Source organism: Engystomops pustulosus, chromosome 7, assembly GCF_040894005.1.
Source record: "Engystomops pustulosus chromosome 7, aEngPut4.maternal, whole genome shotgun sequence".
Lineage (NCBI taxonomy): Eukaryota > Metazoa > Chordata > Amphibia > Anura > Leptodactylidae > Engystomops > Engystomops pustulosus.
Genome location: NC_092417.1, coordinates 48,401,619 through 48,422,569, shown reverse-complemented (window position 1 = coordinate 48,422,569; position 20,951 = coordinate 48,401,619). Strand labels below are relative to the sequence as shown.

General features: G+C 42.3%; 2 protein-coding genes across 4 annotated transcripts in view; one reads left to right on the top strand and one right to left on the bottom strand.

Moving 5' to 3' along the window:
* SLC38A6 (solute carrier family 38 member 6) overlaps positions 1 to 14,028 on the bottom strand; it is a 48,203-nt gene extending 34,175 nt beyond the window's left edge. Inside the window, exons 1-5 of the mRNA XM_072115819.1 lie at positions 13,835 to 14,028; positions 11,775 to 11,905; positions 10,950 to 11,023; positions 4,908 to 4,960; positions 4,454 to 4,493 (exon numbers count right to left, since the gene is read on the bottom strand). Coding sequence (XP_071971920.1) covers positions 4,454 to 4,493; positions 4,908 to 4,960; positions 10,950 to 11,023; positions 11,775 to 11,905; positions 13,835 to 13,918 — 382 coding nt within the window. The 5' untranslated portion in view covers positions 13,919 to 14,028. The remainder of the gene's footprint in view (positions 1 to 4,453; positions 4,494 to 4,907; positions 4,961 to 10,949; positions 11,024 to 11,774; positions 11,906 to 13,834) is intronic.
* Positions 13,969 to 20,084, top strand: TRMT5 (tRNA methyltransferase 5). Of its 3 annotated transcripts, none has more exons than XM_072115817.1 (5): positions 13,969 to 14,111; positions 15,710 to 16,338; positions 17,151 to 17,275; positions 18,652 to 19,300; positions 19,916 to 20,084. In XM_072115817.1, the coding sequence occupies exons 1-5, from the start codon at positions 14,107 to 14,109 to the stop codon at positions 19,981 to 19,983; spliced, it is 1,476 nt and encodes a 491-aa protein (XP_071971918.1). In that variant the 5' UTR covers positions 13,969 to 14,106; the 3' UTR covers positions 19,984 to 20,084. The 3 variants fall into 3 exon arrangements, with proteins under 3 accessions (XP_071971918.1, XP_071971919.1, XP_071971917.1); XM_072115818.1 differs by lacking the exon at positions 13,969 to 14,111 and adding an exon at positions 14,120 to 14,300; XM_072115816.1 differs by lacking the exon at positions 13,969 to 14,111 and adding an exon at positions 14,339 to 14,522.
* The last annotated feature ends 867 nt before the right edge of the window (positions 20,085 to 20,951 follow it).

The window sequence follows — 20,951 nt, the reverse complement described above, 5'->3', positions numbered from 1 at the left end:
TTACATCATTTAGAAATACGTTGAAGGTCTGCCAGGAAATTGTCATTGTAACTGTTAATACAATGCCGCCTCTGAAATTGGGCTGATAGACAGGGAGTCCTTGCATCATATTTTGGTATAAAACAAAGACTCCACTAACCACTAAGCCTCTGTGCAGCCCTTCATCTGCTGCTGGCCGAACAAACTGGCAGCTTTCAAGATCATGACCAGAATAGATAACAGAAAAATATAACTTAAAAAAAAAACCCTAAAATGTATTAAAAAAGTAAAGCAAGCCTAAATCTATTTAATGCAAAAAAATCCTAATACATCCTATACAATGAAAGCCATAGAGACATATAAACAGCTAAAATAAAAGACCAAAAAATGTACCCCAATTAAAAACCATAGTTACACACAAAAAACAAGAAAGTTGTAATCATTTTCAAAATGAAAGAAAAACCTACAGAATTAAATAGTATTTTTTTTTCAACTTAAAAAAAATCTCAGCGCCTCCACCATTACATTCCACAGATACTGCATGTCCCACAAAAACTAATACAGGCGGTCCCTGTACTCGACTTACGTACGACCCCTAGTTACAAACGGACCTCTGGATGTTGGTAATTTACTGTACTTTAGTCCTAGGCCACAATACACAGCTATAACAGTTATCACAGGTGTCTGTAATGAAGCTTTATTGTTACTCCTGGTTCTTATGACAATCCAACATTTTTAAAATCTAATTGTCACAGAGACCAAAAAAGTTCTGGCTGGGATTACAATGATAAAATATACAGTTCCGACTTACATACTAATTCAACTTAAGAACAAACCTACAGACCCAATCTTGTATGTAACCCGGGGACTGCCTGTATAGGTATGTCATATGTGGAAAAAATGAGAGAAAAAAAATGCCCTTAAGTTATCCTAAATTTTCCAAGTTTTTTTTTAAACTTTACAATAAAATAAAAGATATTTAACTTGTTGACAGACCAGAAGATCCCGATGTGGTATATAATGTGCAATGTTCTGTAATTGTTTTATGGCTGCAGCACTATCTGGGATGACTTTAGATGGAGCGTCCTCAGAGACAGATCTCACTGTTAGGAAAACAGACTATAAAACATCAGCTCCATGTGGTTCCTGCAGCTGATGCCGTTACACATGGTGACCTGTAAGCAAATGGTGGGACACTCTCTAATATTGCCTACATGGGGCCAAGTGGCCGTATGACCTGAGCTCCATTATCCAACATCTGCTGTGAGAAACAAGGCCAGACGAATGAGGTCTGACTTCATGATGTCTCTACTACTGAGGAAAGGGATCTCAGGGGAGATACTGGTGCAGACAAGACCCAGCAGAACATATGCAAGACATCTATTAGGTTTTCAAATGTAAAAAATACATAATTCCTCAGCACACGGTGAATAAGCGCTGCCAATCACAATATTTGGGCTACTGGAATCTTAGAAGATCCTAAGGACACAGGGTCCAATAGAAACCTGTGTCTGAGAAGGTAAGGCTGGTGCCACACGCATTGCTTTGTCTGCGTTTGAAAACGCAAACGCAGACAAAGCCGCACCCACCGGGGCGGCCCGCAGCCCAATCGCATCGGCGTTTCTATGGAAACGCCTGCGATCACGAATGAGCCGCCGGTGTTTTGCGTTAAATCAAACGCAGACAAAGTGGTGCGTGTGGCACCAGCCTAAGGCTACATTCACACTGCCGTTGCCTGCCCGTACCGTACCGTACCGTAGCGGGCAACGGCAGTGCGCGGGGAGAGGAGGAGGAGGTGAGCGCAGCTCACCCCCGCCCCTCTCCATAGGAAGTTATGGCATACGGCGCCGTATTACGGGAAAAGATAGGACATGTCCTATCTTTTTCCCAGGTACGGAACGGTACGGTGCCGCACGTGTGCAGCACCGTACCGCTCCCGTAGGGCGCCGTGCGCCCATTGCCATCTATGGAGGACGTATGAACGTCGGCCGTATATACATCCTCCATACGGTAGTGTGAATGTAGCCTTAGGCTCGGCACAAGTTGCAAAGGGGTCATATTTTTCTAACGGATCATAGAACCACACGTGTTATCCTACCTGCCCATGAACGTGGACACAAACACAAAAAATATGTGGTCTGCTCAAGTTCTCATGACGTAGAAAATACTGTCTGAGCAGCAAACAGGAATAGGACTTAAGTTTTGTGGCCCGGGCAGTCAGCTCAAAAGAAGGGCCGTGGAGGCCACCCACGTGAGTATGAGCACATAGAGATAATGGGTAGCTCACGTCCCCATACTACAGGAGGCCTTATTGTATGGCTACAGAGATCATAGTCCTCACAAATGTTTAGCAGTTGAGCATTTTTGGCTGACCACAATCGGGTGTGTTGTCATCTTTATCTCATGTCATCTGGCCAGTTTACTTTGTTATCTGCAGTATTAGTATACAGGAGGTCCTACTACCCCCAAGTAAGAGAAAAGCGGATTTTAGGACTTGTTACATCCTCACTTACGGTTGGCGAGCACCCATTCACTTGTTGGATATCTAAGGCTACATGCCCATGAACTGTCCATGTGCTATCCTCTAAATCCACACAAAGAACATGGACAAATGTTTTTCTATGGGCTCATACACACGGATCTGGTTTCCAAAGCCTCATGTGTGATCCGACTGCCTGAGTCACAAATTTCAGAGTAGGTCTTAATTTTTTACAGTCATTGGTGCTTGAGAAGACTTCACACCCCCATTTATGCTTTAAAGTTCTGGTGATTTAGGTCAACCTTGCTATTACTTTCATTTCCTATGTCCAGCAGTTTTTTTGCTGTTCTCAGTTTAGGATGTGGTAACCGTCTTCTCTGACTTTGCTGCTCATCGTGTACACAAGAAATTTGATGGATTTTAATTGTTGCTCCCTGCTCACTCTGGAGGGAGGGGAAGGTCAAGCCAAACATCTGACTAACTCCATTAGCATCATTTTCTTTTCTTGGGGACTCCAGTATAATTTTTCAAATCAGATATTTCTTTATTAATTTTAAAAAGGGTTTTACAACAAAACAAAGACATAAACAACCCCTGCCAGGGACTCCAGTTTTATTATTGTCTTCTCTGGGGTGTCCACTATGGGTGTCCTCTTAATGCAGTATTTGATTGGTGGGGTGTTATTTATTACTGTACTGTAGTATATATAATTTCTGGGGTAGTATGAGGTGGCTCATTAAAGTTGGGCATCTTATAACTGACTCAGCTTTTGGGGTGAAGAAATGAAGAGGTTAATCTCTGCTCACGTCACTGCTGCTGAGGAAGATTTATGAGAAGTAGCTTCAGAGCAGAAATACATAAGAACAAAAAGGGATAATATATGGTCATCATTCAGTTTCTTTTGAAAGGGTGAGAATTACATATGAAAATTTTAATCATTTTGAAATCTGAGCTACACTTTAATTTGCACAGAGAAAAACGCAACAAGTAATATTTTTTTGTCATTTTTAAAATGGATAAGGCTCCTGAAGAGAAATCGAGTTTTCTAAAGTGAAAAAAAAAACTCCTTTAAAGGGGTTTTCCCACAAAGACAAGATTTTTGAATATACTTAGGATAACAAAATAGCATATTCTCCAATTCACCATTATTAACAAAAATACATCATTTCACAGTTATAATTCCAATCTATCAGTCCTGCTGTTTACAATCTGGTTGCCCCCGAATATTCTGACTATGGTCATACTCTTCTCATGAATTGCTTCTCTTGTCTGCACACTGCAGTGCTCTCTGCCTTCCCCCCATGCATTACAAGAACAGCCCAAACACAGGGACATCCTGCCGGAAAGCAGCAGTGTGCGGAAATTTACTGGAATAGCTACTGAAAGATAAAGGTCTTTATCCTGGAGGGAGGAATATAGCAGATCTAAATGTGTGTGTGTTATAGGTGAGTTAGCAGAGCTCAGAGTGCCATTGTGTTTTATATCCATCTCATGGATATCATCATCTCTGATCTGACGCATCTCTCTTTTTCATGTGTCAGATACTTTTTTCTAGTGCTAAATAAAGCTAAATAAAAGTGTAGATAAACCCGTACCCCAATAACCTAAGTACATTGTCAGCACACAGCATCTCATAACACAGAGGAATCATGAAGTGTCTTCTTATATTATACTGACCATCACTGAGTTATAAGAGCTAAAACAGCAATAAAACTATTTTTAGTAAAATTGCAACGTAAAAGGATTAAAAATGGTCTTTATTGTGTAAACATCACTAGGGGATTAGAATTTGAGAACTTTCTTTTATGGGCACACCCCTTTAACGCATGTGAATTTACAACTTGGATTGTAATATAAGTATATAACACTAGTGTGAATGTATCATGGTTTACTGTTCAGGTCTAAAAAAAAAATATATATATATATAATACAGGACAGATTTTAATATGCACTTTTGCAAAGCAACAGATTATTCTCGACTTGTTCTCCACTTACCTCCAATGTTCTGAATCAGGATTGTGCTCGCCACTAGGATCTACACAGAAAACAACAAATACCGTAATAAGAATAGGCAATTACGTCTGACAGCAATGAAAGACCGATGGCAATAACTGCATATAAAATCCTGTGGTTATCCCCCCTACAATGAAACCCAAATGATCCTGCGTTCTTTGTGTACAAATTACATCTGGTGATTGTGGTCCTTACTGGAAAGAACATTAGAAAATATTTTCTGCTCTAATTATATTGATGATTCCAAATCTGTGGTGGGAAGAAATGCACTATTGTTTTGTAATGCTAAATCACCACTTAGAAATGTCCCATCTAGAATTTATCTTTGTTATTGTGCACAACAATTGAGATGTTCTCAGGCAGGTTTTGGTAAAAAAAAAAGAAGATGTAAAAGGAAAAAATATAAAAATTGACAAAACAAATAAGTTAGCTGTACCTTCCCGGGTGACCCAAACGCAAGTAGCCCAAGATCCTCGTATGATGTGACAGCTGCAAATAAAAGAGCCCATCTGAGAATATGTCACAAGGAAACTCACAGCATTTTATTAGTGTTTCTAAAAGATAAATAAGTTTTCTTTCCAGCAACCACACAATATAAGGCTACATTCACACAGCCATTGCCCGTCGTACCATAGCACGGTGGGCACAGTGCTGGGGGAGAGGAGGAGGGGGAGAGCACCGCTCACCCCCACCCCTCTCCGTAGGAATGCACAGCGCCTTATTTGGTAGAAAGATAGGACATCAATCTTTCTACGGGGTACGGAACAGTACAGTGCCGCACATGTGCAGCACCGTACCCCTCCCGTTGGGCGCCGTGAGTCCATAACGATGTATGGGGGACGTATATCGGCCATATATAAGTCGCCTGTATAAACGTCCCGCATATGCTCATGTGAATATAGCCTAACGCTTTCCCCATTACGTAATGGTAACATATTAAAAACTAAACCTTTGAAGCTATTCAATGTTTAGGTTATAGTGAACTTTGCAATACAGGAGGGTCCCCGGGTTACATACAAGATAGGTTCCATAGGTTTGTTCTTAAGTTGAATTTGTATGCGAGTCAAAACTGTATTTTTTATAATTGTACAAAAAAAATTTGATAAGGATTATCAATAAAGCTTATTTACAGACACCTTACAGCTGATCATTGCAGTCTGGGACCATAGTAAAGCATCTGGAGAGCTTCACCAGATGGGTCTGTTTTTAACTAGGGGTTGTCTGTAAATTGGGTGCCCTTAAGTAGTAAGTACTCCTCATTTAAGAGAACCTGTCCCCAGTACTATGCATATAAAACTTCCACTAGTACCGTATTCAGCTCCTTATCTGTGTCCATCCAATCTTACTTTTCATGGTTGTTAAACATGGAATCATAAAATACGTTTGTTTTCTTGGTTTTTTTTAAACTTTTTTATTGTAGAATAGGCATACAAAGCATTATTACATTGCCATATCATGCCTTACATTCTGTCGGAACTGACATATTACAGGCATTACAGTCGATCTGTCTGAGTGATTTGATTCTGGTATATAGTTTGTGTTTCGTGTTTCTGAGAGAAGATTCGTGTCAATGTTCATCTAACCAATAGGCCGCCGTTGGGTATAAGTCACAACACCATAAATCAGGTTTTGATCCTCCTGCTCATTTGTATCGTAATGTGAAGGCAGGAGCTCAACTATGAAGTCAAGTTCTATGTTCTTCCATTCTGTCTGACAGCAGAAATCTCCATGCTCCTCTCCCTCTACATTACCCTCTGAGGACGCACAATTTTCGCACAGGTGCCATGTGCATGTTAACCCGGCACCTGCACATATCCTAAGCCTGGGCAACAAATGGCTTCCTAGTTGCACTGAGCTTGTAGTGTGTAGGTGCTTGTGCCGTGCGTCTCAGAAGCCGCCCATCGCATAGACATAGGATACGTGCAGGCAGAGGTCGCGATAACGCCTCTACACGCGTCATAGACGCGTTTAGAGGCCGATTTACTCCCCAGTGAGCTGCCGCTTCCAAGCGGTGACACTGCCGGCTGCGATCCTGCAAGATATTCTCTGCAGGATCGCAGCGCTGAGTGGCTGGAGGCAGGACAGGGAGGGACTTCCAGCTCACCGTCCGTGCCTCTCCCGCGGGGAGCCGAGCGAGTGGTGGGGGCGGAGCCGAGCGAGTGGTGAGAGATGGAGGAGCCGAGCGAGTGGTGGGGGAGGGATATCTGTTGCCGGGGCTGTGCTCCTGATCGGTGTGCGATCGTGCAGCCAGTAACAGGATCGTGCTGTCTATGTGACAGCCCAATTGTGTACTGTGACAGGGGACTGATAATAATCGGTCCCCTGTCACAGCAGCCCCTGTATACAGTGAGAGGCTGCAGGGAAGGTGCTGTGCATCCTCTCTGCAGGTCTCTGTATACAGATCACTGATGACAGTGATCCAATGGACACTTACCATTAGATCACTGTTATCTGTCATCTATATAAAAGAAAAGCAGGGAACACATATATTATGTGTTCCTCCCTAAATGTGCCCCTGTATAATGAAAAAAAAAAAAAAAGGGTTATGTTCCCAAACCGCAGAAACCGAATTAAATAAAATTTCAGCAGCACCAGCCCCGGACTGGTCTGGGGGCCGCCGTCAGCCATAGTCCACTGGGTAGACAATAAGGCTGCATTCACACAAACGTATGCCCGCCAGGCCGGAGCCAGGCAGGCGTACGTTCTGCACCATGGAGAGGAGGAGGAGGTGACCCCGACCCTCTCCATTGAAATGCATTGGGTACTGGCCGTAACACGGGGAAAGACATGTCATTTTCCCGTGTACTGAGCGGTATCATTCTGTGTGGCCATCTATTGGGGACATATGTACAGCCACAAGCTTGTGGTTTTACATACGCCCCCATATGGTAGTGTGAATGTAGCCTGAGGGCGCTGTACCACGTTGCGTTTGCAAACACAGAAGCAGACAAAACCGCGCCCACCGGGGCGGTCCGCAGTCCGATCGCAGGCGTTTCCATAGAAACGTCGATGCGATCGGACCGCGGACCGCCCCGGTGGGCGCCGTTTTGTCTGCGTTTGCAAACGCAACGTGGGACAGCGCCCTAAGGGTGAGGTTATTACATACGTTTTCAAACGCATCACAACAGCTGGAAAGAGATTTGCCTAATTATATTGCTGTCCACATTGCGTTGATGCATGCGTTTTGTTAACACATTGTTGACTGCAATGTAATTATGCAAATCTCTTCTCAGCTGTTCTTATGTGTTTGAAAACGCCATGTGTGAACACACCATAAAAATGTTGTGCACCACTCGTTTAATACATACATACATACTTGCTATTTGAGGGAGCATTCACACGATGCATTGCGTTTTTGACGCATTCCAAAGGCTTCAACCTTGATCACATGTTAAAGTAACATTGCGTTTCCATTGCATTTGCTAAAACCCAATGTTACTTCAACATGTGAAGCCTTTGGATGCGTCAAAAACGCATAAAAAACGTGTGCATGCTCCCTAAAGGGGTTTTCCTGAGAATTCAAATTAGACCCTATCCCGTGGATATGGCCTAACTTGAATTTGTGGGAAAACCCTTTTAAGCACAGAAAACAGGAGCTGTAACTTTTTCCTTGTATTAATAGATGTCTCTTAACACTATATATACGCCTGGGAGTTATACATTTATTAGTGAAAATTTCGTACTCCTCCTGGGTTAAAAATACTCCTCAAAAATTGTGAGAGGAGTATTATTACCCTTCTGGAAAAATGTCAGTGCGACCTCTGCGTGCAGGAGGATGTAGAGGGAAAGTAGGGCAAGCTTGAGTTCATGGTTGAGCCTCCTTTACTACTTTATGATATGAGTGGACAGGGGGATTAAAAGTTGTTTTATAACAATATGTGTTAACCAAGTGAAGCAAGAAAAGGATGGATTTGACACCAAGAAAGAGGGGAATTAGGTGTTAGTGGTGATTGTAAATGCATAGTAGGGGCTCCCTATAAGTAAAGCGCTGCTATGTGACTTTTTTACTCTTCTTTCTCCTATAGTGAGCAGTGTATATGAAGTACTGTACACAGCAAAGAGGCAAGTGGCTAAACAATGACTCCTTCCATACACCCAGCTCTGTAAGGATTTTAGACTATCCAGGGGCTGTCTGCAAAGAGTTTAGTCATTAAACCCTTTATCAGGCTGCGGATACAATACAGAAAGACGGCTACCTGGGAGCAGTAAGGACTCCACTCACCACTACCAGGATCCCTGCACCAATGAGCGCTGCCAACAGTTATGGAAGTGCTTATTGGACTGTCAGCAGGGTACAGACAGCAACTCATGGCTGCACAGGCTGCATGTGGCACATTGGCTGTGGATTGTGCAGCCTCTTCTTTTAAATCAGATTAATGTGGCTGTACTTTATGTACATGCTCAGTAGTGAAGCTCTTCTGCTACAGAGGAATAAGGCACTGGGAAAGAATGACCGTATTTATCTCAGCACTGCTAGAGTCACCGTGAAAACAGGGCTGTGGAGTCGGACTCAGTGACCATTTTGTTGGAGCTGGAGTGCGAGTCAAAGTTAGGGAAATTAAAAACTCATAAGAAAATAAGGAGTTGGATGTTTGGCCTACCGACTCCACAGCCATGGTTTACACCAGCCATAGGTAATAGTAGAACATGAGAAGTTATTATGAGCTTGTGGGTGACCTTTAGGCAGGAGCGTCTGAACCAACATTTACAGGGAGATGTTTAAAGGATGACCGGCTAGACGTGATAGCTTATCTACATAGGGTATCCAAGTACAAAGGTCATGGAAGTTTATGATTTGTCAAATATTATGTGAGCAGTAACATAACAGGCTGCTTTTCATATAATGATCATAATTTTCAATGATCCCTGCAGTTTTTCTTCTATAACATGATCAACCTAGTGGTGTTTACTTCAGGGTATCACAGAATGTGGATTTCAGATTTTTTACGGGGCAGATTTACTAATGCAGTCTCATATATTAAAGGGATATTCCCACTTCAGCAAATTAATATTATTGTTTGCATTATAAAAAGTTATATAATTTCCCAATATACTTTCTGTATCAATTCCTAATGGTTTTCTAGATCTCTGCTTGCTGTCCTTCTATACAAAGCTTCTATGTTTACTTCCAATGGACAGAAATCTGACCATGGTCACACCGGTGCACAGCTTGTTATAGCATAGAGATTAATCAGAGCCGTGTGATATAACGAGCCGTACACCTGTGTGACCATGGTCAGATTTCTGTCCACTGGAAATAAACAATGAAGCTTCCTATAGAATGACAGCAAGCAGAGATCTAGAAAACCGCGAGGAATTGATACAGAAAGTATATTGGAAAATTGTATAACTTTTTATAATACAAACAATAACATTAACTTTTTGAAATGGGAATATCCCTTTAAAGAGGTATTCCTACTTCAGCAAATTAATATTATACAATTTTCCAGTATGATTTCTGGACCTCTGCTTGCTGTCCGCCTTTAGATAGCTTTGATTACTTCCAGTGGACAGATATCTGACCATGGTCACACAGGTGCACGGCTCGTTATATGACACGGCTCTGATTACTCTCTATGATACTAATGAGCCGCATACCTGTGTGAATGGAAAGAAACAATGAAGCTTTCAATACCATGACAGCAAGAAGAGATCCAAAAATGTCAGGAATTGATACAGAAAGTATAATGGAAAATTGTAGGAATTTTCATCATTCAAACAATAACATTAATTTGCCGAAATGGGAATACTCAATTAAACCAGGATGTCAGAAACTGTGCACTTTTTACTTTTTATACCAGGTCAAAGTTGGCTTGGAGGGATTGTCCAAGAATTTATATCAATTGATGATAAAATTAAAGTCATTATTATCTGATCAAGGAGGAAAAGAACTGGCCCCCAAAACGAACAGGTCTGTGGGCACGGCATAACATAGAGCATGGAGCTGGAAGTTACTGGCTTTGTGCTCTCACGGTGGCTGGACACTGTAACTGCAGGCTCGGCTCCCATTAACGTCATACATGCAGTGGACAATGTGGTTGAGAAATTAAACCCTTGATCTACTGGATGATCAAAATCCCCCATAGGAAGATGCAGAGACACTTTTGAAAAACTTATAAAGTTGATGTTTTTACTTTTGCTTAAGTCGGGACCTGGTAAATTCCCTTTAATAACTTGAAAATAAGCTAAATTAAAAATAGGCACGCACACACACACCTGGATTACTCTATATACAAGTATAAGGAACCATGATGGTGCACCTACATGAATATTTGGCACCATACTGTGGCCATGATCTTGACACCTCAGAGCTACATACCACAAAAGCATAGCAATGACAAAGCATGTCCTACAATTATGTCACTAACAAGTCATCACTAGATGTGTTCAGCTTTAAAGGGTTAAAGCATGTGACACATCATCGTGAATAACATGCAGCACAGTATATAATAGGCTTGTGCCGATCTTATTTACTTACCTGTGTGAATGCACATACAAAGCAAGAGATGAATGGAGTAGACGGCCAAGAGCGCGACTATTAGCAGCAAGATACTAAGGGACAAAGAACATTTACATGTGAGACTTTACTGAGAACATTTTATTTATTTTAAAAAGATATTCGGGAAGTGATGCAGATACAAAACTGTAATACAGAAGTGTGCACCCAACTAGGTCAAAGACTAACAAGTAGGATCCATGACACATCAGCACAAGACATACATACTGTAGTCAGCATGCACATAGTGGAGCGGCTTCCTCTTTCATTACCCTCCAGAGCTGATGACTCTTTGCTGTCCTACACTTATTATACAATGAATATATAACCAGATCCATGTTAGAACAACAAGATCAGTTCAATTTTAGGTTTATAATACAGATTTAAATTGGGGACTACAGAAATAAATGGGGTTGCCCTGCATTCTTAGTGAAATTTTAACTTCTTCCCAAAATATTATTTAAAAAGCCATATAGCTTTAATATATATAGCTGAAATATAGCTGCCAGCACTGCACTCCATCCATTAAATGCTTTTTACAGGGGCATCATGTGACGCTCTTGATGATTAGTCACTTCAGAGATTGCATTAGTGTCATAGACGCTTGTACAGGCAAATGTACACCTCAAAAAAAAATCTCATGCATATAAATAGGCATGGGACTCTTTTGCCCTATTGTGACAGGATCTGATATAATTCATTCCGTCTGCCTGAAATATCCTCAGTGGTTCTACAGTAAATCCAGGGGTGACGTGTGTATTTTGGCTACACAAACTACTGAACTGCAGAACTAGAAAAGAAACCCACCTAAATCCAATGATTCCGGTGTTGGCCATGGCATAGGACAAGCCCAGAATACCACTTCCCATGATGGCATTCATTAGATTGAACACAGACAAGCCAAATGATGTTCCGGGGGACGACCTCCCCTGTGGTCTCTGCAAGAAGAAGAAATTTGGCTTTATTAATATTAATAGAAGAGGACAACTGACAAATCAACACAATGTCTGAGAAGAGGACATTGGGGAATAGGAATCTGCCTGAAGTTGTGTTGGATGCTTGTAGTTACACCATTTCGATTTTCACATTTGCACATGGTATTTTCACCTACTACGGAGTGTGCGATGAATAAATTAAAGAGGTTTTCCAGCAACAGGTGGTTGATACAAGGAACCTATGTTTGCATCTTACAACATAATTAAACCTATTTTTTTTCTATTTCAGAAATCAAAGGAAAGAAGCTTCTATGTGCATTTTTGTGCTTCTCCTATAGTGAACTGTGTATCTAGAAGCTTTCTGAGCTCTGTCCACTTCAGACAGATAAGGAGGCTAATGATTAACTGTTTCCATAACTAAAGAATATATTTCTTGATAATCTAGCTCTCTGATAAGATTAGACTATCTAAGGACTGTCTGTAAAGAATTTTATAAGTTACCTCATCTCTCAGCTGTCAGTGGAAATGGGACAGAAAGCTGATTTACACAAACTACTTAAATACCTTATTTTTCAGACTACAAGGCACACCGGATTATAAGGTGCACCATCAATAAATGCCTGCTAAAACATCTAGGTTCATATGTAAAGCGCACTGGATTATAAAGTGCACCTGATTATAAGGATGAATGACAAGTAGGTGGCAGACCTATGCACAGTTCAAGGCAGCTGTTGTCTGTAGGTACGGTGCATATATAAGGCGCACTGGACTGTAAAGCACACCTTTGATTTCTGAGAAAATCAAAGGATTTTTTGTGCGCCTTATAGTCCGAAAAATATGGTAAGAAGGAAAAACAAAGTAATAGAGCACAAGGGAACATGTGTCTTTAATAAAAGTACCGTATATTACAAAGTCTTCTATTATCATCTGCACTATTGCAATTTTGCCAAAAGGATTGTTACACTTTAAAGGTATACCACACTGTTGACTTGAACCAGCACAGTGTATTTAACCACATTAACAATTTACTGAAAGGAAACAGACTATACAGTTTACACAGGGACATTATATACAAAAAAAACACAATCAGCATCCTGGGGCCTTTAAATGTATGCGTCTCTATAGAATGTGTAGATAAGGGAGTTGTATAGGCTGCTGATCAGCATTCCAGGACTACCTACAGTGCTTAGATATGCAGAGTATGTATGGTACTAAGCAGCCTCACCCCCAGGACACCAGGGAGAGATAAGGCAACAGTGGGGCTTGTCACTGTCCAAGCAACATGGAGAGACTATAGATCAGATGGCTGTAATATTCTTATTCACTGGCAGTGTTATCAATGTTTACAAGGTACATTTACACACTAATATTATATATATATGTATGCGGTCACATACAAGATAGGTTCTGCAGGTTTGTTCTTAAGTTGAGTTTGTATGCAATTCGGAACTGTATATTTGTAAACTCACTCAAAATTTTTCATACATAGGAGGTTAGTTATCATTTGGTGGCTCCTTGGCACAGTTTTTTGTCTTTGGAGCTTTGCTGCCCATCACATTCATTAAAGTGGCTTTGGCCCTTTAATAAATGTTCTTATGCTCTACCTGTGTCTGGGATTTTTTGTTCAAAAAGTCGCATCATCAGGGGAATGACGCGACTATGCGACTGTTTTTACGCCCAGCAAAACCAATAATAAGTCTCCCCCATTGACTGAATATGTCAAAAACTGAAAGAAAATCCTACACATGGCTCATCTTCATAAGGCAATCATAGGACAAGATGACAAACAAAGCAACAAACCCGAAATCAACATTTCAAAACATAATACAAGCCGAGAAATAAAAAAAAAGTTATGTCTGCTAAGTATGCTCTAGACTACAACTCCCTGTCGGATAGTGTGCATGGCATTGTGGGAGTTGTAGTCACACTCACATTCCCCAGCAGTGGAGTGCTCTCCTCCTGATGAGATACATGGTGTCCATAGGCGGCATTGATGCTGTGTCTGGCGGGCAGCATTGTCCTCAGGGAGATGTCATGTGGTCACCTCCAGCGCCGGCCACGGACTGCAGCTCCTTACCCCCAGCCGCCGCTTCCTGTTTACAGCCCTGGTCATGTGACTCCGGCTCCGCATACTGAGCAGTCACGTGTCTGCCGGCATTGCCCTTGGTCGCGCAATGATGACGTAAGCGGCAGCATGGGGAAGCATGAGGTGAGACACAAGACTCAGAAGGGCAGCACTACACGTCCCAGCATGACATGTATTCAGGATGTGGAGTGATTGTGACTATATGCAGGCGGCGGGGAGATAGCTGTGCTATACTCTATACTGCCAAGCAGACTCCAGCCCGGGCTCCTCAGGCTCCGGCATCTGTTGTATTCACCACTGCAAAACAATATGGTATCATCTGGGGGGAAATGGACCGATGATGTGCGTTTTTTTTGTGTGCAGACCCATTTACTTCTATGAGGGTCTGTGGGAGGAAAACAAAGTGCATGATGCGATTTGTCATGTGCAGAGCCTCATAGAACACAATGGATCTGTATAGTATCCACTAAAATAACAGATGTTAGGATGGGAACACAAGATTCAGCTCTACTGCAGATCAGACCACAGCAAAAGGTAACTAGAAAACAGCCGCCATCTGCAGCGATTCCAATACATCTGTTCTGGATTTCATCAATATGATTGTAATCCTATATACACAGGATAAGGGGATACAAATCTGGATGGTGGAGGCCTGATGGCTGAGACTCCTGCCGATCACGAGAACAGGCGTCCTGTTCTATGGAGGGGAAGCTCCGGTAGCTCCGTTCAATGGCCAAGATCTATTATTCGGGCTGCACCAGTTTGCACTCCAAAGAAGGTCTTTGGGGGCTTGTACATGTATTTATAAAGTGTCTGCGCAGTGTTGCACTGTGTCCAATAAGTCAGAAAAAATGTGCACCTAGAGGCACGAGGTAGTGCTTAGTCCGAGTTCGCAAGACATTTATCACAGCTCCTCGACAGAATAGTGTCGTACGCCTCACTATAACTCTAAACGAATAATGGATCTATGAGAGATCTGGAAGCTCTGTACTTAACTATATCCAACACTTTTATAGAAAATCAATGAGGTATGGTGTGGCAGGACGCAGAGGGCATCTGTCAACCATGCAGAGCTACAAACTGTGTTAGGTAATGTCTTGTTAGTAGCAGCAGTATTGTTAAAAATATTATTAGGGTCAAAAGGGAAAAATAAGGAGCAGCACCACGTTTAAGGGAGGAAAACTCAGGTGCAGGTCTTCACAAAGGGGTAAAACAGTGGCCCCTACATCCAAGAACAGAAAGATACTGAAGCAGCACTCCGTAAATGTGATTTATTCCACCTTCATGATGCGACGTTTCGTCCATTCATTCAAGACATATTATTATATTTCCTTGATCTCTGCATTTAAACTTTGCTCTGAGTAAGAGCTGTGGCAAGGCCACGGAGAACGCACCCTCAAGTCCAGCTACTATTGTGGAATATAAATACATATTTCACAGTCCTGCTCCTACTGACAACACATACAAAGATATGGTCACACAGATATCCAGGGCTGTTTGTGGGCAACCTGAAGTGTAAATATAGTGTGTAGGGGGGCATTAAAATGTAATGTGTAGCCCTAAGAGCAGTCACCTAATGTACTAGGTTGACCAAAACTGTGTATAAAACTTGTTAATAGAGTTCTTAGGAATTCTTTGCTCTTCCCCCATTGTGTACATTGGATGTTTCTGTTACCTTTATGCTTATGTTATGATTGTAGCTTTGTACTTTTGTATTCCAGGCTCATTAGACCTTGTTACCAATTGGCAGTGCAGCTGAACTCTTATGGCATCATCCCCTTTAATAAATTAGCCCAAAACCAATCGAAGCAGTGGTTCTGCAAAGGCTACACATTCCAGAAACTAAATCATTTTTCAGCCATGTCTGAGATAAAGGAGAACTGTGAGGAGGCTGAGTTGTTCTCACCTAATCCTAACGTGCGGGGGATGGTGGATCTGGACCGAGATGCCTTCACTAAAACCATCCAGGTTCCTGTTCTCAGAGTAAGGAAAGAAATCCTTAATAAAGTCATGAAATCTCTGAAACACAAAGTCCTCCGCCGGCCGCACCTGAAGAGAATAATCGATGACCCTAAAGACGACAACAACAAGGACATTATACTGGACCCGTTCCTGGTCACATCGGAGGAGTCTTTCGATGATCGTGACCGGGAGCTTTTCAAGCAGCTGGACCTCTGCCCCCAGGTCTCACAGGTCGATCTGCAGATCACTTATGAGAACTTTAAGACTGATGAGATCTTAGAAGCTGTGTTGCCCAAAGGACAAGATGTCACCTCCAGTTTCAGCCGTGTTGGACATATCGCTCATATGAATCTCAGGGACCACCAGCTTCCTTACAAGAACCTGATCGGTTAGTATAGTGGCCATGATGGCCTGTTGTTGTGCACTTGTTATATTCACTTCTTGGTATAGGAAACCAGCACTGCCATGGAGCATGACCTGGGGGGCTAGAAATCCTGTGATGTAGCGCTGCTGCCAATTCTTAAAGGGGGTTGTCCCACAAAAGTAACTTATCTACAGGATATGGTCTGAGTATAATTGTTGGGACCCCAGTGATTTAAAGGGGTTGGCCACATACTCATGTTTTTTTTCTAATGTTTTTGTTAGTATGGGGGGCAGGATATTAGGTAATTTACCAATATAGATCTATTAATAGTCCTGCGTTGCTTTCTTGATATGTCAAGTGAAGCCTCCTGTCTTTTACCTCATCAGCCAGAGATTCCTGTCCATTAAATTGCCATAGATAAGGGGCATGTGATCTCTATCTGTTCATGAACAATCACCCTGTCCTTATCATAGTATTCATGAAAATAAGAACAAGGTCCTGGCAGGCCGATTGCTCAGTTAGAGATCACATGACCCTCCGTGTACGGCCATTTTATGGTCAGGAATGTCTGGCTGATAAAAAAAAAAAACAGGAGGCTTCACTTTACATATCAAGTAAGCGGAGCAGAATTATGAATAGATGTATATTGGTAAATTACCTAATATCCTGTCACCTGCACACATTACAAAATACATGAGGTAAAGTAGCCTGCCTATTGGATAAAGAGCCAGTGTGCACGTTTTTGTAGTACATAAGAACTTGTATAAAATTAGTTTTAATGTGATTTTTCTACACGATAATACGACCAGAATCATCTCACCAAGTCTTCTTGTCAGGTCATGTGATACTGGATAAGAATCCTGGTCTTACTTCTGTTGTCAACAAAACCAACATCATCGACTCCACATATAGGAACTTCCAGATGGAAGTATTGGCTGGGGAGGAGAATATGATGACAAAGGTAAGTGTAGAAAAATAAAAATGTCCAGCTCACCCGAGACGCCAAACATAGTCCACACTGCCACAGGTGCACGTAGATCACTCCGAAGTAGGAAGAGTAGACTGCAGACGAAGTAGAAGATCCCAGAACACGTGTGTAGAAATGGAAGTAAAAATAATGTGTTAAAAAATACACGATCCTCCACATAGTAGAAATGACCTACGTGTTTCGGCTGTGTGCCTTATTCATGGTCTAATGAAACGTGTAGGTCATTTCTACTATGTGGAGGATCGTGTATTTTTAACACATACCGATAAAGAAGAATCTTATGTTTACTTGGTCTACGTGCATTTCTACGCGTGTGTCGGGATCTTTTACTTCCACAACAAGTGGCCTTTTATAGTATTCAGGCACATTAAGTTGTAAGTATATATGTTAAAAATGTACAAGTTTAGTAGTTTAACTCATCTTTATTTAAAGGAACCTGTCACCTCTAACCACCTAAATAAACCCCAGACAGTACTTTATAGAATACAGTACAGGTGTGGGAATGTTTAGAATCTGGTTCATGTGCGCATGCACCAGTAATGTGCACAGTGGAGCGGGGGGGGGGGGGGGCTAGCTCTTAGTTGCAGCTCGCCGCTGAGATTTCTGGCGCATTCGCGGTGCACCTGTGAAGCTGACCATGGACATGAAGTCCTGGGTTGAACTGTGGGGCACACCATGTATGTGCAGGAGTTTCAAACTGAAGCATAGTGACGTAGGGCTGGAGGCAGTGCAGAGAGATGGACCATGACTGGATCCAAGAGCTAGCCCGCCTCCTTGAAAATTCCCACAACTGCATTTTGTATGAACCATATTAGAAACATTCAGACACCTTTACAGTCTTCTCTAAGGTACTGTCTGGGGTTTATTTAGTTAGTTGGAGACAGGTTCCCTTTAAGTGAACCACAAAAGGTTTGGGTGGTGTCACCAGAGCCCCTCTAGGCTCCCACTCTTACACTCTTTCGGAAGCACCGTTTGTATCTCACTCTCCCTCCAGCATCTAAATTAAGCTCATCTCAGGCAAAATATGACTATTCTCTGCTCAGTTTCACATGAATTTGGAGTTGATTTTTGTATAGGTAACGAGCAAGATTTCACATAAGAGAGAATTCTAGAAAGGACATTTCATACCCTATCTGGGGGGGCTAGTAGTTTAATGGGGTCAAGTCTGGTGACAGGTTACCTTTGTGTAGTACAGAGATGAGCAATGCTCTACTGAGTGCATGATACCAGATACTTAGTGCTAGGTACTTACCTTCACATGGCACGATATTAAACTCAACTGCATTTATAAACTGCACGGCCTATCGGAGGTTTCTTCCTATAGACATTCTTGTGTCTGATCATTTCAGGTGAAAGAAAATGGCGTCACTTATGAATTTGATTTTTCCAAAGTCTACTGGAACTCGCGTCTCGCCACTGAACATGATCGCATCACCGGGTTCCTGAAGAAGGGGGACGTGGTATTTGATGTATTTGCTGGAGTTGGTCCATTCGCTATTCCCGCTGCTAAGAGAAGCTGTATAGTATACGCCAACGACTTAAACCCAGAATCCTACAAATGGCTCGTACACAACTGCAAACTGAACAAAGTGGGCAATAGGGTCCAGGCCTTCAACACTGATGGGCGGGAGTTCATCAGGACTGTGGTGAAGGAAGAGTTATCGAAATGCATCAAGTCCTCCTCCCCAGAGAAGACCAGCCTTCACATTGTAATGAACTTGCCGGCATTGGCCCTGGAATTCCTCGATGCATTCAGGTGTCTCCTCCCTGAGCAGCCACAAATGGAGATTGCTCTTCCCACAGTGCACTGCTATGGCTTCTCCAAAGATGACAACCCAGAGAAAGAAGTGAAAGAGCGAGCGGAGGAGATGTTAGGGGCCACCCTGGAGAGCTGCTCAATCCACCTTGTGAGGAAGGTTGCACCCAATAAGGAGATGATGTGCATCAGCTTTCAGTTACCTGCTCTGGTTCTATTCGGAAGCGACAGAAATAATGACGGTAAGAAATTGTTTAATTTATAAAAAATCAAACAGCTATCCCCCCCTTCATGTAATTGTAAAGACGTTCTACACAAAACTGCATTTGTATAATCTACATTAATAATCCACACTCTTTACACCCTGTTACCACAGAGAAGCTGCGCTGTGCTCAGCAATTTCCAACACTTCCATACTATTGGATAAAGTGGCAGGGCGCCTGCTCCTCCCATTCTTGCTGGAGGGCCTGTTCTTGTGAACAGCTTGCTTTCCCTTATCCCTTGGCTAGGGGAGAACTTGGGGCACCCCTTCACTGCAGTTGAATAGGCACATAAGAGCAGGACTAACCAAAATAAACTGTTGAATGAAGTTTGTAAGATGTTTTCTACGATTAAATAATAAATGCACAGCCTAGACTACAGTAAAAGGGTTTGCCATATATGATAGATCCAGGCCCCTTCTCAGGAATCAGTCGCCTATGACCCCACCATAGAGATGACCTCACATGACCGTCTTAAGACATTGATATATGTCTGGAAATTGCCCAATCCTGTAGAATTGCTATAAATGTAATAAATTGCACTACACATGTTTTTATTGCCGTTTTAAATACAATTTTGTGTGAATTTCTTTCCAGGTGAGCCCAGCTCAAAGCGTCCCCGAACAGAGGAAGACAGCGGCGTGGACAGTAAAACCCAAGTCTAAGCTCAAGGAGATTTTTATTTTTTCAGTAAACAGTAAAGGGACACATTTTCTTTATTCATTGCTTTATGTACATTTTAATAAAATTAATAATCCAAAGACAAGACGGCTGTTACCATCACAGGGTCAGGTTCGGCCCAGTTCACACTTGCCTCTGTGCTTTCCATTACTCTGTTTAAAGGGGTTTTCCCACAGGATAGGGCCTAACTTGCTGATCAGTGAGGGTCTCCGTGCCAAAACCCCCACAGTTCGTGAAAATGAGGGGTCCTCAGACTAATGGAGAAGACGGACGCACATGACCGTTCTTCTCCATTAATCTCTATGGAGCTGATAGAGAGCTCCGTCAACTCCATAGAGATGAATGTAGCAGAACCGCGCCTCAGTCTGCTCCATTATTCTGACGGAGCGACAAGGGGTCCGCCGGAGGTATGTGGGACTCCATCAGACTCCTTGTTTTTGTGATTTGTGGGAGTCTCGGCACTGACAACCCACTCATCAGGTAAGTTTAGAAATGGAATCAAAGCGCACAGGGGCGTGCCACAGCCCAATTGCATATGCGCTTCTGTGGAAACGCATGGGATCAGTAACCAGCACCCGGTGTCTTGCACGTACACAATACAAGACACAGGGTGCTGGTTATCGATCAGATGCGATTGGGTCGTAACATGCCCCGTGCGCTTTAATTCTCATTTCTAATCAAAGCGGGACTTGTGACTGCACCCTAAGGGCACGTTCAGACAGGCATTTTTGACAGTATGCCATCTTTTTTTCGTTTGTGGATAGCATACCTACCCATTGATTTTTTTTTTATGGGTCTGTTCACTTTTTTTTGCAGACTGAGAAAAAAATTGCACCATGCATTTTTTTTTCATTCGCTTATGAACCTCAGATCTCCATAGCGGTCAATGGATCTGCAAAAAAAAAACGGACGGCACATGAATGACTTTTGTACGAGGTCCATTTTTTCTGGG

Coding starts and splice junctions, on each gene's coding strand:
- TRMT5 (XM_072115816.1), top strand. CDS start 14,467: ATGTTAGGATGGGAACACAAGATTCAGCTCTACTGCAGATCAGACCAC. Junction 14,523..15,709: donor AGATCAGACCACAGCAAAAG/GTAACTAGAAAA, acceptor TTTGTATTCCAG/GCTCATTAGACCTTGTTACC. Junction 17,276..18,651: donor AGGAGAATATGATGACAAAG/GTAAGTGTAGAA, acceptor TGATCATTTCAG/GTGAAAGAAAATGGCGTCAC.